The following is a 17,287-nucleotide window of genomic DNA, read 5'->3' on the forward strand; positions in this document are numbered from 1 at the left end:
TTTCCTGTCCCTGTCCCCTCCACTATACTCGCCAAATTGTTGTTTAGTCATTCAGTCAAGTCTGCCTCTTTTGCGACCCCATTGACTGTAGCCTGCCAGGCTCCTCTGTCCGTGGGATTTCCCAAGCAAGAACACTGTAGTGGGTTACCATTTCCTTCTCTAGGATATTTTACCCATCCAGAGATCAAACCCATGTCTCCTGCATTAACCGAATTAAATTCTCTAAAACACCTCATTTATAGTTATTCCCTGCTTAAAAGTCTTGGCAACTCTCATCGCATTTATGACGAACACAGACTTTGCCTGCTAGCCCGGACCCGCTACAGAATGTCCCTAACATGTTTCAGGGTGGTGGGTTACTTTTTTTATAAGTTCCTTTTCTTCCAAAAAGGTCCATTAAGGGCACTAGTACATTCGTAATCCAAACACCCTCACGAACACCTTGTGACGTTGTGTGCTTTCAGGCGAGCAGCCCAGGGCCCGCCCAGGATGAGGTACAGTAGAGGAGGTGCCGACTGTCAGACGCTGAAAAGTTTCCAATAACAGCCGGCTTAGCGCTCGGCGGGAGGGGGGCGACTGCTCGGAAGAGCCGTCCCACGTGCTTTCGGGGAAATAGCCTGGGAGCGAGAAGCAGCGGGACTGAGAGGAAACCGAAAAGCGAAAGGAGAGACAGAGGGAGCAGTACGCAGGCGCGGCCCAGGGGCTTTCCAGCTGACCGCCCGCTGCGCCGCGGGTACCGCCCACCTCGCCCCTCGCTACCTCCGGGAGAGCGACTTCCATACATTGCTTAAGGTGCTGGAAAACTTACCCCATCCTCTTCCATCTATTCTTTCTTCCGGTGGTCTGGAGATGTCAGGTTTTTTTTCTCACTTCTCTATCTACACAGTCTGCACACATGCTAACTCTGACCGCCACCCACCTGGGCTAGTTCCCCTTTAACCAGAAATGGGGTGGGGGTGCGGGGCGGCTGGCTGTTTCTTCAACTGTCCTTTCCTAGATCTGCAAAGAGGACTTGCCTTTTTCCTCTGGCGTCTTCTCACCGCCCCCACCTTCCCCTTTCTGGTGATGATACCAGCGGGAGTAGGGAAGAAGTGTAATGAAGGAGAACAATCTAGTCACTGGACCATGATTTCGAAAGTTTGGCAGGCCCAGGAAAAATCGTTTTGGTCCAGCCTGCTACCCGTGTGACTTATTGAATGGTCCCAGGAGTTATGAACTGGATTTTTTGGACTCTGCTCAACCACTCTTAAAGGGCTCCATCTACTTACGGGACCAACCTAGGACCTCCAGTGTGTGAAGGGACACACCTGACTGGACCACAAGTCTCCAGACCTCCTGAGGTGAGCCCCAGTCCCCAGAGCTGCAAGAACACTTTACATAATTCCCAGAATACCAATGGACATCTGTTTCCCCCTCTTAGTAGAGGACAGGAGCCCGTATATAATTTCCAGGCAAACAAGGAGCACCTTATTCAGACTTATGAAGAATTTCAAGAAGGCAGGCAGAGCACCAAACCAGGCGTGGAGCCTCCTGAGTGCTCTGCCCTGTACAGATGCACACAGTTGCACACCCATGAGGTTTCTAATAGGGGAATTGCGTGGAGGGGAAATTTCTTCTGTAGAGACCTCCTTACATATTTGCTTAAATGAAAACTTAGATATAGTGAAGCATTATAACACCGCTCCTTCCCAAAGCATTTGCAATAAAACCCAGTGCCTTCCTCCCTCCCTGTAGCGCCCTACACCCTCTGATCTTGCCTCTTTCTCCTACACATCTCGTCCCTCTTTCTCCATGCTCCTCTGTGCTCCACACTCTGTAGCCTCTTTCTGTTCCTCAGGTACCCCCAGCTTTTACCTGCCTGGGTCCTAAGAATGTGTATGCTCTTCCTGTGTTCCCAGCTGTGGAATGAACTTGCCTCTTCTCATTCTTTAGGTCTCAGCTCAGATGTCATCGCCTCAGAGAGACCTTCTCTGACCATTTCTTTCAGTTACTCTATATCACATTTACATTCTTCATACCACTTGTTAAATCTGTCCTTCATTATTTACTTGACTGTTTTCATCTCTCCTCACAACCGGAAGGACTTTGCGCTGTCTCATCTCAGGTTCCGCGAGAGAATTAAGCCTAATGCCTGAGGCATCTGTGTATGAGTTACCTTCACTCCTGTTTCTCTAGAATGGCACTATGTACTACCCTTGGGAAAATTGAAAAGATAGTCAAGCAAGTCACTTCGTGTTTTGGGGGCTCAGGTAGGAAACCCTGATTTCAAAAGGCAATGTCTTTTTGAATAAACAGCGCTGGAATAAGGACTTACAAGTTAAATCAACCATTCAGACCTCAGCACAAGCTCTAAACCTTTTGAGCCAGAATTGAGGGTGAGGAGGATTAAGAACAGCTGTATTCTGAAAAATGTGCGTGAGAGCACCACTTCTCCACAGCCCTCAAACTTGTCCATCTCCACCCTGTATGGATGGCCTCTGGGGTTCTTTCCATCTGCAGCAGCCTGTGAGACATCTAAATGGATGACGGTCAAGCCTAAAGTCGGAGAGTGTTGTGTGAGATTTTTACTGGGGGTGGGAGTAGTAAAGGCAATAAATTTAATGAAGGGGAATTAAGGGTAAATTTCAGGAACATTTGATTCATCCTCGAGTAAGCAGATGCTTGGATGTTGCTGCTGCTGCTAAGTCGCTTCAGTCGTGTCTGACTCTGTGCGACCCAGAGACGGCAGCCCACCAGGCTCCCCCGTCCCTGGGATTCTCCGGGCAAGAACACTGGAGTGGGTTGCCATTTCCTTCTCCAATGCATGAAAGTGAAAAGTGAAAGTGAAGTCGCTCAGTCGTGTCCGACCCTCAGCGACCCCACGGACTGCAGCCTACGAGGCTCCTCTGTCCATGGGATTTTCCAGGCAAGAGTACTGGAGTGGGGTGCCATTGCCTTCTCTGGCTTGGGATGTTAGGCACACATAAGACACCTAAATTAAAGGGAAGTTACAGTGAGCTAGTGGACAGTCTGATTCCAGAGCATTTCTATTGTGTTTGAAAGTCATGAATGAGGTGAAGTAGAAAAAACGTCCTATGTTTGAGCAGTGGCAAGTGTGTTTTGGTTAATCAATTTGAAGCATAATATTTGGGACTGTTCACAATTGCAGCGTTTGGAGGATTATAGAGGAAGTTCTAGCTTTCAGGCAGATCAAGGAGCAAAGGAAAGAAAAGAACTAAGTATTGCTCTATATTTCCTTTGGTTCAAACACTGAATCATTAACAAATATTTATTAATATTAAGAGGCACACTGTGGTAGATTTTAGGGAAATAACTGTGAACCAGGGGTTCTTGGTCCTTGTACATACAGAGCTTGCTACTGCTAGGTCACTTCAGTCGTGTCCAACTCTGTGCAACCGCATAGGCGGCAGCCCACCAGGCTCCCCCGTCCCTGGGATTCTCCAGGCAAGAACACTGGAGTGGGTTGCCATTTCCTTCTCCAATGCAAGAAAGTAAAAAGTGAAAGTGAAGTCGCTCAGTCGTGTCCGACCCTCAGCGACCCCATGGACTGCAGCCTACCAGGCTCCTCCATCCATGGGATTTTCCAGGCAGGAGTACTGGAGTGGGGTGACATTGCCTTGCTTAGAGTCTAATGAAGACAGATGTTTGACAAGCATTTACAACCAAGGTGGTAAGAGTGGTGCTGGGTGAGGTGGAGAATATGGAGGAGGCATGACATGAGCTGAGCCCTACACATGTGCACCTGTGTGTGTGTGTGTGTGTGTGTGTGTGTGTGTGTGTGTGTGTTGGGCAAGAAGGCTTTTCAAAGCCTGAAAGATGTGTGAATGTTATTGAGATGAGAGGGTAGGTGTGTTGGGGTTTGAGATCTGAGAGGATATAGCAGAGGGAGGCAATAGTAAGTATGAGCCATCAAAGAAACTAAAAGTAGTTCAGTCTTGTGTATATTTTGAAGGATTAGAAGCTATTGTTGAGTATAAATGTTGAGAAATGAGTTGAAGACTAAGAAGAGACTAGATGATATATGACTTTGGAAACATCTATTGAGAATTAGAGCCTTCATCCAGAGCTGGGATTCTTAACTAATTTTTTTGTGCCGTGGACTCCTTTTGGCAATCTGATGAAACCTATGAACTCTTTCAAAGATTAATGTTTTTCGTTGAATAAAATAAAACACATAAGATTAAACAGGAAACCAACTACAATGAAACAGAGATCAAAATATTAATACCAACTTAGCAATAAGTAATATAAATGCTTCTTTATTAATGGCATCGAGTAAGATCTAGCAATAGGTCTGGATGAATGCAATTTCAAAATTATGCTTAAGCAATATTAGCATAAGCAATATTTTGAGGTAAGTGTAACAACTGTAATGTGACAAAAATGTGATGTGGTTTATGGTTTGTTACTTTTACTCCTAACTGAAGGAAACTCTAAGTTTCAGTAAGAAGTTTGTGAAAATAAAGCCCTCACTTTGCCATTCAAACTCCAGAATTCTATCTTTACACCGAAGTTACAAACTGTCAGCACACAGTGCCACGAGCCCTTTGAAGATCTTAAGCAGGAAGGTAAATGATCTAAGTAAAGCCCTCTGTCTACATAGGAGGCCACCCGGAATTCACTGTTGTATTTACTCTAAGGATATTTTTGTAAAATCTAGCAGTAGGTCTGGATGAATGCAATTTCATGATGCTTTTGTAGTGTCTTCTTTGTGAGGACTCTAGTGGAAAAATATTCTAGGTCTCACACACCCATATACATACAACTGTATGGGTTTATTGGAAAAGGGTGAATTTTATTATGTGTAAATTATGCTTCAGTAAGCCAGACTTTTAGAACTGCAGTCAGTCAAATCAATAAGTGTTTACAGTTCACTTGAAAAAAGTAAAAAGAGTCTGACAGAAACTGGAGTGTGTGCACATGGAGGCCAGTTTGCTCAGTCTGGACAATGACTGTCTACTGCTGAAACTCCTAATTCTGTTCCTGTTACTGCAGGGACTGCATGGGCCTCCTGCACCATCTGAGGGACAGAAACCCCCCTCAGCTTTCCCAGACGTGGCTCCTTCTTGATGGTTCCTTGGGGAGCTTTCCTGACTACCTTACGACTTAAGGAAATCCACTGGAAGCTGCCTTTTTTCACCATTTATTCCAGATAAAGACATTGCTATTCAGTACAGCTGGTCAAAATGAGTGTTTACATTATAAGGAGTTTGCATTGGAGTTCGGAAAATGGACATCTGTTATTGGTCTTGGATGGTTGAGGGGAGAAATGAAAAATGTGATCAATATTTTAAAAATAAATTTACATTTTGCTTCATTAAATGCTGCTTATTTGCTACTCAGTTCTGTTCAGTCACTCAGTCATGTCCGACTCTTTGTGACTCCGTGAATCGCAGCATGCCAGGCCTCCCTGTCCATCACCAACTCCCAGAGTTCACTCAAACTCATGTCCATCGAGCTGGTGATGCCATCCAGCCATCTCATCCTCCATCGTCCCCTTCTCCTCCTGCCCCCAATCCCTCCCAGCATCAGAGTCTTTTCCAATGAGTCAACTCTTCTCATGAGGTGGCCAAAGTATTGGAGGTTCAGCTTTAGCATCAGTCCTTCCAATGAACACCCAGGACTGATCTCCTTTAGAATGGACTGGCTGGACCTCCTTGCAGTCCAAGGGACTCTCAAGAGTCTTCTCCAACACCACACTTCAAAAGTATCAATTCTTTGGCACTCAGCTTTCTTCACAATTCAACTCTCACATCCATACATGACCACTGGAAAAACCATAGCCTTGACTAGACAGACCTTTGTTGGCAAAGTAATGTCTCTGCTTTTGAATATGTTATCTAGGTGGGTCATAACTTTCCTTCCAAGGAGTAAGCATCTTTTAATTTCATGGCCGCAATCACCATCTGCAGTAATTTTGGAGCCCAGAAAAATAAAGTCTGACACTGTTTCCCCATCTATTTCTCATGAAGTGATGGGACCAGATGCCATGATCTTAGTTTTCTGAATGTTGAGCTTTAAGCCAACTTTTTCACTCTCCTCTTTCACTCTCATCAAGAGGCTTTTTAGTTCCTCTTCACTTTCTGCCATAAGGGTGGTGTCATCTACATATCTGAGGTTATTGATATTTCTCCTGGAAATCTTGATTCCAGCTTGTGCTTCTTCCAATCCAGCCTTTCTCATGATGTACTCTGCATATAAGTTAAATAAGCAGGGTGACAATATACAGCCTTGACGTACTCCTTTTCCTATTTGGAACCAGTCTGTTGTTCCATGTCCAGTTCTAACTGTTGCTTCCTGACCTGCATATAGGTTTCTCAAGAGGCAGGTCAGGTGGTCTGGTATTCCCATCTCTTTCAGAATTTTCCAGTTTATTGTGATCCACAAAGGCTTTGGCATAGTCAATAAAGCAGAAATAGATGTTTTTCTGGAACTCTTGCTTTTTTGATGATCCAGCGGATGTTGGTAATTTGATCTCTGTTCTAAAACCAGCTTGAACATCTGGAAGTTCACGGTTCATGTATTGCTGAAGCCTGGCTTGGAGAATTTTGAGCATTACTTTACTAGCGTGTGAGATGAGTGCAATTGTGCAGTAGTTTGAGCATTCTTTGGCATTGCCTGTCTTTGGGATTGGAATGAAAACTGACCTTTCCCAGTCCTGTGGCCACTGCTGAGTTTTCCAAATTTGCTGGCATATTGAGTGCAGCACTTTCACAGCATCATCTTTCAGGATTTGGAATAGCTCAACTGGAATTCCATCACCTTCACTAGCTTTATTCGTAGTGATGCTTTCTAAGGCCCACTTGACTTCACATCCAGGATATCTGACTCTAGGTGAGTGATCACACCGTGATTATCTGGGTCGTGAAGATCTTTTTTTGTACAGTTCTTCTCTGTATTCTTTTTTTTTTTTTAATTTTTTTTTAAATTTTATTTTATTTTTAAACTTTACAATATTGTATTAGTTTTGCCAAATATCAAAATGAATCCGCCACAGGTATACCCGCGTTCCCCTTCTTCTCTGTATTCTTGCCACCTCTTAATATTTTCTGCTTCTGTTAGGTCCACGTCATTTCTGTCCTTTATCAAGCCCATCTTTGCATGAAATATTCCCTTGGTATCTCTAGTTTTCTTGAAGAGATCTCTAGTCTTTCCCATTCTGTTGTTTTCATCTATTCCTTTGCATTGATCGCTGAGGAAGACTTCCTTATCTCTCCTTGCTATTCTTTGGAACTCTGCATTCAGATGCTTATATCTTTGCTTTTCTCCTTTGCTTTTTGCTTCTCTTTTTTTTCACAGCTATTTGTAAGGCCTCCTCAGACAGCCATTTTGCTTTTTTGCATTTCTTTTCCATGGGGATGGTCTTGATCCCTGTCTCCTGTACAATGTCACGAACCTCCATCCATAGTTCATCAGGCACTCTATCAGATCTAGTCCCTTAAATTTATTTCTCACTTCCACTGTATAATCATAAGGGATTTGATATAGGTCGTACCTGAATGATCTAGTGGTTTTCCCTACTTTCTTCAATTTAGTCGGCAGAAAAAAAATATTGTGTAAATGTGGTCTAGATTCCCTTCACATTGCATTTCCATCTCATGCAGCATACCTTATCCTGATCTAAATAGGTATCCCTAGGAGTTCCCTAACAGAACCCCATTACTCCCACAAAGATGGTTTTTGGAATGTGAGACTCACACCCTTGGAAATAACTCTTTACCCTGGGGTCAAGAACTTGATTTTGATTTTCTGAATCTAAATAAAAAAGTCACTTATTGGACTCATTCTTACTATGACCTCTGCCTCTGTTATGGGGAGGAAACTACAAATGTCCTTGTACATCAACTAAGGTGGCTGTGACCACATATGAAACCTTGACCTTCTTCTGCCAGGCTCTATATTTACAAGACAGTAAAGAATCTGCCTACAATGCAGAAGACCTGGGTATTCTTGCCCAGAAAATCCCATGGACAGAGGATCCTGGCAGGCTACAGTTCATGGGGTCACAAAAAATCAGACATGACTGAGTGACTAACATTTTTGCTTTCACTTATAGTTCTAAATATTTCCTCCACTTCTGCTGTCAATTAATATATTTGAATTTCAGAAAACTGGGCTTGTGGAGAGAAGTAGAGACTGGAAAATGCACCTTGAATTAGCTTGTGGTCCTACATCAAACTGACAGCTTCACCCAAAGAATACTGTCAAGAGCTTGCAAAAGAATAAGAGGAGTGGCCCTGGGACAGGTACAAAGTTTCTCCCAGAGTAATCTAGGATCATGTGGGTGGGTATAAAGGATCAGAGATAGGATGGAGCTCAGTTGTGTCCAACTCCTTGCGACTCTTTGGACTGTAGCCTGCCAGGTTCCTCTTCCGTGGATTTTTCAGGCAAGAATTCTGGAGTGGGTCATCGTTTCCATCTCCAGGGGATCTTCCTGACCCAGGGATCAAACCCACATCCCCTGCATTGCAGGTGGATTCTTTACCTACTGCAGCATTGGAGAAGTCCAAGGGAGAAGGCAGGTTATATTAAAAGCTTTTTTTTTTCTTTGAAATCTTCTCCATCAAACATTAGCTTCTTCTTCTTTGACCACCTAGAAGATGGGAAATGGATGAAAGAACTTAGAGAGGAGTCCCCCACAAGGAACTGTCATCTGTGACTACAGTTAGGGCTTACTTTGGACACCAGCCTCAGGACTTTATGTAGCTGGTCATGGCTGATATCTCAGGATCATGACTTCCTCACCTGGCTCAGCAGCTTCTCTGGAGCCTGGAGACATGGAGAGCTCCCCAGGGCTCAGGCACTGGGAGGGCCCACACTGTTACTTGGGTCAGTCGCTGGGCAGTGGCACCACTAAGCATCCAGTCCCGGCAAGGGAAAGATCAAAGTAGACCTGTAGCCCATATACATATATTATCATTCAGTCAACCACTCCCGTCCTGCATCACCAGGGATGGAGCATCTCATCCTAAATTCCTTCCTCCAGGCTCAAGTTGGATTCATGAGACCAGAGACCATTAGAGCTGGAAAGGACCATAGCTTACCTAGTCCAGCCTCTTCTAGAGGTGAAGAACATACAACCCAGTGATCAAATCACTCAACCAAGGCCAGTGTTGTTATTTTCCTCTTGGTCTTCATTTCATGGGAGTTTTACCCATACATCTGCTTTCAGTGTAATTTGCCTGAGATTTGCCACCATGGATGACTCTGGATCCTTCCCCCTAACAGGCCCTGGCAGTGATGCCAGCAGCTGTGAATCCTGAAGCTGGAACAGTGCTGACATGGCAACAAAGAGGCTTCCTAATTCACCTGGGAATTGCTGCTGTTAATGCCCTGTCGTTGCTTCCATCTTGTATTCAGTGTGATGACTCTTACTTGCGAGAACTCAGGATGTTCGCTTATTCAGTTTCCATCAAGCCTTCCTGCTGGTTTGTGAGTAATGTGTATGTGACTTTGTTATGTTTCACCTATTGTGCAATCTTTACACTTAAAACTTCTAGAGTCAAAATCATAAGTAACACAACAGAAACAAAACCAGAAATGAAACACATACAAATGAGTCTTTCATTAATATTATATTAACACTGGTTTCTTAAAGTGTTTTATCTCACAAGTTTATCAGAAGCTTGGGTCTCTAGAATTTCAATGACATTCCCATTTGGGGGTATCATAAGAATGAGAAGAAAGCTTCCTATTTAATCATTTCCTGGAAACTGGTATATATAAAGCTGAAGAAACCAGATGTGATTGTTGGCAAAGATCAGTCTTTAAAACTTTTCCATTTGCTTCCTTCTTTTGAGTGTCAAGAGTTTATCTTGTCATTCAGCAGAATAGGGAGACTTCATCTAAAATTGAAAAATGAAAATAACCTTTGAGCAAACTATTGTTTTGCAAATATGTTACCATTTCTTAGGTAAACATTCTCTTGTCTATTAAATACATACTTTACTTCATAATCTTTCTACCAATTAACTACAGTACTTGCAAAAGTAACTGAGGTTGGTCAATCTAAAATTAAAGGTACTTTTTAAATAAATAAAAACTATGTTAAGAAGGCCTATTCGTCCCACAAAAACATAATGAAGAAGTGAGTGTAAAATGTAACAAAGGTTCTCTTATAACTAAATGATTTAAGGACAACTAACACTGGAGAGTAAGGTTTTCATCCCTGGAAATCTTCAAGAGAAACATGAAACACCACTTGATTTATAGCCAGATATAAATTTCTTGGGGCTCATGATCTCTGCAAGACACTGTTATTCTGATGTACACGCATCCTCATGTAACTGGAGTTTTGAACTGCTTGACAATATTGGGGAACAATAATAGACTGCATCCTAGAGCATATAGTTGCATTTAACACTATGATTTAGTTCTCAAAAAAGCATTATTATGCTGCTGTTGATTGTTGTTCATATACTGCTTGAAGAAGATCCCAGGACAGGACAAATGAGGCAAGTAATAATCAAGAAAAATTGGCATTTTTGGTGCTTGAACTGCTAACATAAATATTATACTAGATTTTCATATCTAACAACTGATATGTGTTGGGACTGGCGGGGCTGATGGTGAAAGTAGGGATGAAGTGTACTTAGGTGGGGAGGTATACAGGGATATTTTGCCGTTGGGCAGCTTTTGATGGAAGACCTTAAAGCAGTTCAGGTCAGCATAGGTGTCTGCTTTCAGTGCCCACCATAAGAGCAACATGCAGGACATATAGACATCCCTTGTATTAGGTCCATGAATCATGGCAAATTGGAAGTGGTCAAACAGGAGATGGCAAGAGTGAACATCAACATTCTAGGAATCAGTGAACTAAAATGGACTGGAATGGGTGAATTTAACTCAGATGACCATTATATCTACTACTGTGGGCAGGAATCCCTTAGAAGAAATGGAGTAGCCATCATGGTCAACAAAAGAGTCCGAAATGCAGTACTTGGATGCAGTCTCAAAAATGACAGAATGATCTCTGTTCGTTTCCAAGGCAAACCATTCAATATCACAGTAATCCAAGCCTATGCCCCAACCAGTAACACTGAAGAAGCTGAAGTTGAACAGTTCTATGAAGACCTACAATACCTTTTAGTACTAACACCCAAAAAAGATGTCCTTTTCATTATAGAGGACTGGAATGCAAAAGTAGAAAGTCAAGAAACACCTGGGGTAACAGGCAAATTTGGCCTTGGAATACGGAATGAAGCAGGGCAAAGGCTAATAGAGTTTTGTCAAGAGAACGCACTGGTCATAGCAAACACCCTCTTCCAACAACGCAAGAGAAGACTCTACACATGGACATCACCAGATGGTCAACACCGAAATCAGATTGATTATATTCTTTGCAGGCAAAGATGGAGAAGCTCTATACAGTCAGCAAAAACAGGACCAGGAGCTGACTGTGGCTCGGATCATGAACTCCTTATTGCCAAATTCAGACTGAAATTGAAGAAGGTGGAGAAAACCACTAGACCATTCAGGTATGACCTAAATCAAATCCCTTATGATTATACAGTGGAAGTGAGAAATAGATTTAAGGGACTAGATATGATAGATGGCGTGCCTGATGAACTATGGACGGAGGTTCGTGACATTGTACAGGAGACAGGAATTAAGACCATCCCCATGGAAAAGAAATGCAAAAAAGCAAAATAGCTGTCTGAGGAGGCCTTACAAATAGCTGTGAAAAGAAGAGAAGTGAAAAGCAAAGGAGAAAAGGAAAGATATAAGCATCTGAATTCAGAGTTCCAAAGAATAGCAAGGAGACATAAAGAAGTCTTCCTCAGCGATCAGTGCAAAGAAATAGAGGAAAACAACAGAATGGGAAGGACTAGAGATCTCTTCAAGAAAATTAGAGATACCAAGGGAATATTTCATGCAAAGATGGGCTTGATAAAGGACAGAAATGGTATGGACCTAACAGAAGCAGAAAATATTAAGAAGAGGTGGCAAGAATACAGAGAAGAACTGTACAAAAAAAGATCTTCATGAACAAGATAATCACGATGGTGTGATCATTCACCTAGAGCCAGATATCCTGGATGTGAATTCAAGTGGGCCTTAGAACGTGTACCCCAATGTTCATCGCAGCACTGTTTATAATAGCCAGGACATGGAAGCAACCTAGATGTCCATCAGCAGATGAATGGATAAGAAAGCTGTGGTACATATACACAATGGAGTATTACTCAGCCATTAAAAAGAATACATTTGAATCAGTTCTAATGAGGTGGATGAAACTGGAGCCTATTATACAGAGTGAAGTAAGCCAGAAGGAAAAACATAAATACAGTATACTAACGCATATATATGGAATTTAGAAAGATGGTAACAATAACCCAGTGTACGAAACAGCAAAAGAGACACTGATGTATAGAACAGTCTTATGGACTCTATGGGAGAGGGAGAGGGTGGGAAGATTTGGGAGAATGGCATTGAAACATGTAAAATATCATATAAGAAACAAGTTGCCAGTCCAGGTTCGATGCCCGATACTGGATGCTTGGGGCTAGTGCACTGGGATGACCCAGAGGGATGGTATGGGGAGGGAGGAGGGAGGAGGGTTCAGGATGGGGAACACATGTATACCTGTGGCGGATTCATTTTGATATTTGGCAAAACTAATACAATTATGTAAAGTTTAAAAATAAAATAAAATTAGAAAAAAAAAAGAAATCATCACTACAAATAAAGCTAGTGGAGGTGACAAAATTCCAGTTGAGCTATTTCAAATCCTAAAAGATGGTGCTGTGAAGGTGCTGCAATCAATATGCCAGCAAATTTGGAAAACTCAGCAGTGGCCACAGGACTGGGAAAGGTCAGTTTTCATTCCAATCCCAAAGAAAGGCAATGCCAAAGAATGCTCAAACTACCGCACAACAGCACTCATCTCACATGCTAGTGAAGTAATAATGCTCAAAATTCTCCAAGCCAGGCTTCAGCAATACATGAACCATGAACTTCCAGGTGTTCAAGCTGGTTTTAGAAAAGGCAGAGGAACCAGAGATCAAATTACCAACATCCGCTGGATCATCAAAAAAGCAAGAGTTCCAGAAAAACATCTATTTCTGCTTTATTGACTATGCCAAAGCCTTTGACTGTGTGGATCACAACAAACAAACAAAATTCTGAAAGAGATGGGAATACCAGACCACCTGACCTGCCTCTTGAGAAACCTATATGCAGGTCAGGAAGCAACAGTTAGAACTGGACATGGAACAACAGACTGGTTTCAAATAGAAAAAGGAGTACGTCGAGGCTGTATATTGTCACCCTGCTTATTTAACTTATATGCAGAGTACATCATGAGAAATACTGGATTGGAAGAAGCACAAGCTGGAATCAAGATTTCCAGGAGAAATATCAATAACCTCAGATATGTAGATGACACCACCCTTATGGCAGAAAGTGAAGAGGAACTAAAAAGCCTCTTGATGAGAGTGAAAGAGGAGAGTGAAAAAGTTGGCTTAAAGCTCAACATTCAGAAAACTAAGATCATGGCATCTGGTCCCATCACTTCATGAGAAATAGATGGGGAAACAGTGTCAGACTTTATTTTTCTGGGCTCCAAAATTACTGCAGATGGTGATTGCGGCCATGAAATTAAAAGATGCTTACTCCTTGGAAGGAAAGTTATGACCCACCTAGATAACATATTCAAAAGCAGAGACATTACTTTGCCAACAAAGGTCCGTCTAGTCAAGGCTATGGTTTTTCCAGTGGTCATGTATGGATGTGAGAGTTGAATTGTGAAGAAAGCTGAGTGCCAAAGAATTGATACTTTTGAAGTGTGGTGTTGGAGAAGACTCTTGAGAGTCCCTTGGACTGCAAGGAGGTCCAGCCAGTCCATTCTAAAGGAGATCAGTCCTGGGTGTTCATTGGAAGGACTGATGCTAAAGCTGAACCTCCAATACTTTGGCCACCTCATGAGAAGAGTTGACTCATTGGAAAAGACTCTGATGCTGGGAGGGATTGGGGGCAGGAGGAGAAGGGGACCATGGAGGATGAGATGGCTGGATGGCATCACTGACTCGACGGACTTGAGTCTGAGTGAACTCCGGGAGTTGGTGATGGACAGGGAGGCTTGGCGTGCTGCAAATTCATGGAGTGGCAAAGAGTTGGACACGACTGAGCGATTGAACTGAACTGAACTGTATTATGCTCATGGATTTGTTCCAACAAATGTGTTTTCTCACTGCCCAGGCATATCTTCACCCCCTCTTTAATTCACATACCACCTTCACTTCCTGAGAAATGCCCTTGAAAGCAGTGGAAAGAAAGGGAACATACTGCAGTTTCGATTGTTGTGGGACTCAGGTTTTCTCTCAGCACTGCATATACACTTGGCGACATGGGAAGAAGGTCTGATGGAGAATGTGGCTCCGTAGAATCACTTCGGCTTGAAGAGCTAACAGAGTAAATATTGAAGAGGATTAAACATACTGCATTAGCAATTGTTAGGGCCCAGGGTAAGCCACCCCAAAATGTACCTCAGTGGCATATTGATTATTTTGAATTAAATGATTTAAGTTACTTTAAAAGATCCAAAGCAGGAGGGACACTCAGACCCTTGTCTCTGCCTCCCTGAAAGCAGGAACTAAGTCTCTTCTGTGAGAGGTGCCCTTCCAGTTCTGGAGATAGAACATCCTTTTTGCTAGAGATAGGGGATTCATTTGGGGCTGAGAAGCCTGTACAAGCCTGGGCCTTGTTACTTCTTTAATTTAATACCGCAGGCCCAAACTCTGTTTAGATTCTTTACTACCTGAGCACCCAAAGCCTAAGTATCTTTGTCCTGTCAATTACTCCCAAAGTTATTGATTTTTGGTGTGCAAAAAGTATAAAAGCTGCCTGCTCTGGCCACTTCTTAAGTCCCATTTCTATGAGAATTCTATGAACATCAATTAAAATTTTTCCTTTTTCCTGTTAATCTGCCTAGTATCAATTTTATTATTAGTCCAGTCACAAGAACTTGAGGGGGTAATTTCTACCTCCTCAAAAGAACCTTTTTAGGGTTTCTTCTATTGTGACACTGAGATTATTGAATTTCAAATAATTCATCATTTGAAAACAGAGCACTCAGCCCACTATGGAATAAATGGCATATGAACTGAACTGAACTGAAAGGGCAACTTTAGAATTCATTCATGATGGACTGTAGTGTATCCTAAAGACTTACGGGTTAAAGAAAATGGGACATTGAGCATTAAAATGCTTTATTCTCAGTTATATGTACACTATTTTACCCTTAAGTTTCCAGCTTTTTTGATAAGTTCAATAATAATTATCTTATATGTGACTAAGATTACTTACATTGTTGAGATGGGGATAAAAACAGAAGGGACATAACCTTTGTCTCCCTTTTCTGTTGGTCTTGAAACTGGAAAAGAAAGGCATGTTGGGGGAAAATATTATTGTTGATAAAATTATAAATCTACAAAAGGATAAATAATGCTAAAAGGAAGAGAGATAATATAATTGTTTAGTGATTCACATTTTTTAATTGAATTGATGAAATGACATTTCAGATGAGCATAAAATGTGCAAGAAGAGAAAAACAAATCTCTTGGCAGGCCTGATCTAACTTTACATATTAATGGTCTGAAATGAGTGAGCAAAATTGGGAATCAACTATATTACCTGTAGTATTTAAGTTTAATTATAAGGACAGATTTATTCATGGATTGGGGATTTATAGCAATGCAGTTCTTTTCATGAAAACTGACTCCAATTATAATATTATAATGACACAAAGTTTTGAAGCACAGACTTCAGTGTTAAAAGTACAATAACTGCTTGTAGTAGCAGTAATATTGTGTGCAATCCTCACCCTCAAATTCCTCTGGTTTACTCCATTGATCCAGTTGTAAGGACCAACTGTAATTTTTCAAGTGTAATCTGTTGCATTGACATTTATTATTTCATTTGATCAGATATAGAAACAATTAAAAGTCTCAAGGTTTTTGTGGTGGTTGCTGTCTTTTGCTTGTTTCAGAAGGGGATGAAGGAGGGTGGCAGCAAGTCACTGCTGTGAGTGACAACTGTTCCATATTCCTCAAGATGATGCTCATATATTAAGTTGCTATGGATGACTGTTTTAACGGCTTATATATACTCTGGGCTTCCCTGGTGGCTCAGACAGTAAAGAAACTGCCTGCAGTGCAGGAGACCCGGGTTTGTAACCTGGGTCTGGAAGATCCCCTGGTGAAGGAAATGGCTACCCACTCCAGTATTCTTGCCTGGAGTATTCCACGGACAGAGGAGCCTAGCGGGCTATAGTCCATGTGGTCACAAAGAGTCAGACATGACTGAGTGACTAACACATTCACACATTCACATATATACTTCATTTAAAGAAACAGAATGGTAAACATATTACAATTCACTATTTCATGAATGTTCTTTTCATGTATTCAACAAATATTTACCAAATGCCTATTTTGTCCAGGTATCGTTTTCAGCCCTTTACATACAACCAGGAAAGGCAGGCACGTCAAGACTTGTTATTGATAGGCTGGAAGGAGGGGATGAAGCATAAAGACCCCCTTGTCCCCTCCCTGGCAAAGGAACAATAGTCTCTGAGTTGTGAGAGTACAGTAAGTAAAAAATACAAAGCTCATCAATTCTCAGCTTCTTTTGTAAGAAAGGAAAACAGCCTTGCCTGACTTTTAACAGCTTTCTAATCATTACTTCTTCTTTCTTTTTTTCTCCCCAGGCATAGAGGTGAAATTGGTGCCACTCCTACTTTAGAAGGGAGAAAAATGAAACTGTTGGTGGCTGAGAAGTTCCCATAGCCATGGGGAAGTCTAGCTACTGATTACTAACCGCTCTGCTAGCTGGACAGTCCCTGCTGTTCTTTTCAGGAACTGCTCACACACTATTTCTAAGGCTTTGACCTCCACATGCCCCTTAGATCTTATAATGATCAAAGTCAACATAAAGAGAGGAACTTCATTTACTTTACTGCAATCTGAGATTATTTTCCAAAATCTTAAGAAGAAAAAGCAAATGGAAAGAACCTAACCTTCGCATGGCTGGGAGCTGTAGTGTTTACCGAAGGCTTTGTCTTTGGGAATATCAGGATAGAGGTACTTCAGAGGGTTTTCGGGAATGTTTTCAGCCATAATAACCTTGTAGTCTCGAAGGATGTCAGCAAACGGCAGAGCGGACAGCCGGCCTTTGTTGTAGGGTTCCACAGAATGGAATCTCACTTCTCCTGGAAAAAGAGAAAACAGAGGGAATATTCAGGATCCTGCAGGCATTCTTTGTGGCCATTTTTCCAGCCTACATTCTC

General features: G+C 42.1%; 1 protein-coding gene across 2 annotated transcripts in view; it reads right to left on the bottom strand.

Annotated features, from left to right (window-relative positions):
- Positions 1-9,541: 9,541 nt before the first annotated feature.
- The window catches only part of STAT4 (signal transducer and activator of transcription 4), a 104,015-nt gene continuing 96,269 nt past the window's right edge, over positions 9,542-17,287 (bottom strand). Inside the window, exons 21-24 of one of the 2 annotated variants that reach the window (XM_027563084.1) lie at positions 17,018-17,209; positions 15,307-15,373; positions 14,287-14,404; positions 9,542-9,845 (exon numbers count right to left, since the gene is read on the bottom strand). In XM_027563084.1, the coding sequence (XP_027418885.1) occupies positions 9,819-9,845; positions 14,287-14,404; positions 15,307-15,373; positions 17,018-17,209 (404 nt within the window). In that variant the 3' untranslated portion in view covers positions 9,542-9,818. Of the gene's footprint in view, positions 9,846-14,077; positions 14,405-15,306; positions 15,374-17,017; positions 17,210-17,287 lie in introns of those variants that run through there. The other variant, XM_027563074.1, reaches the window with a different exon arrangement.

This window comes from Bos indicus x Bos taurus, chromosome 2, assembly GCF_003369695.1.
Source record: "Bos indicus x Bos taurus breed Angus x Brahman F1 hybrid chromosome 2, Bos_hybrid_MaternalHap_v2.0, whole genome shotgun sequence".
NCBI lineage: Eukaryota > Metazoa > Chordata > Mammalia > Artiodactyla > Bovidae > Bos > Bos indicus x Bos taurus.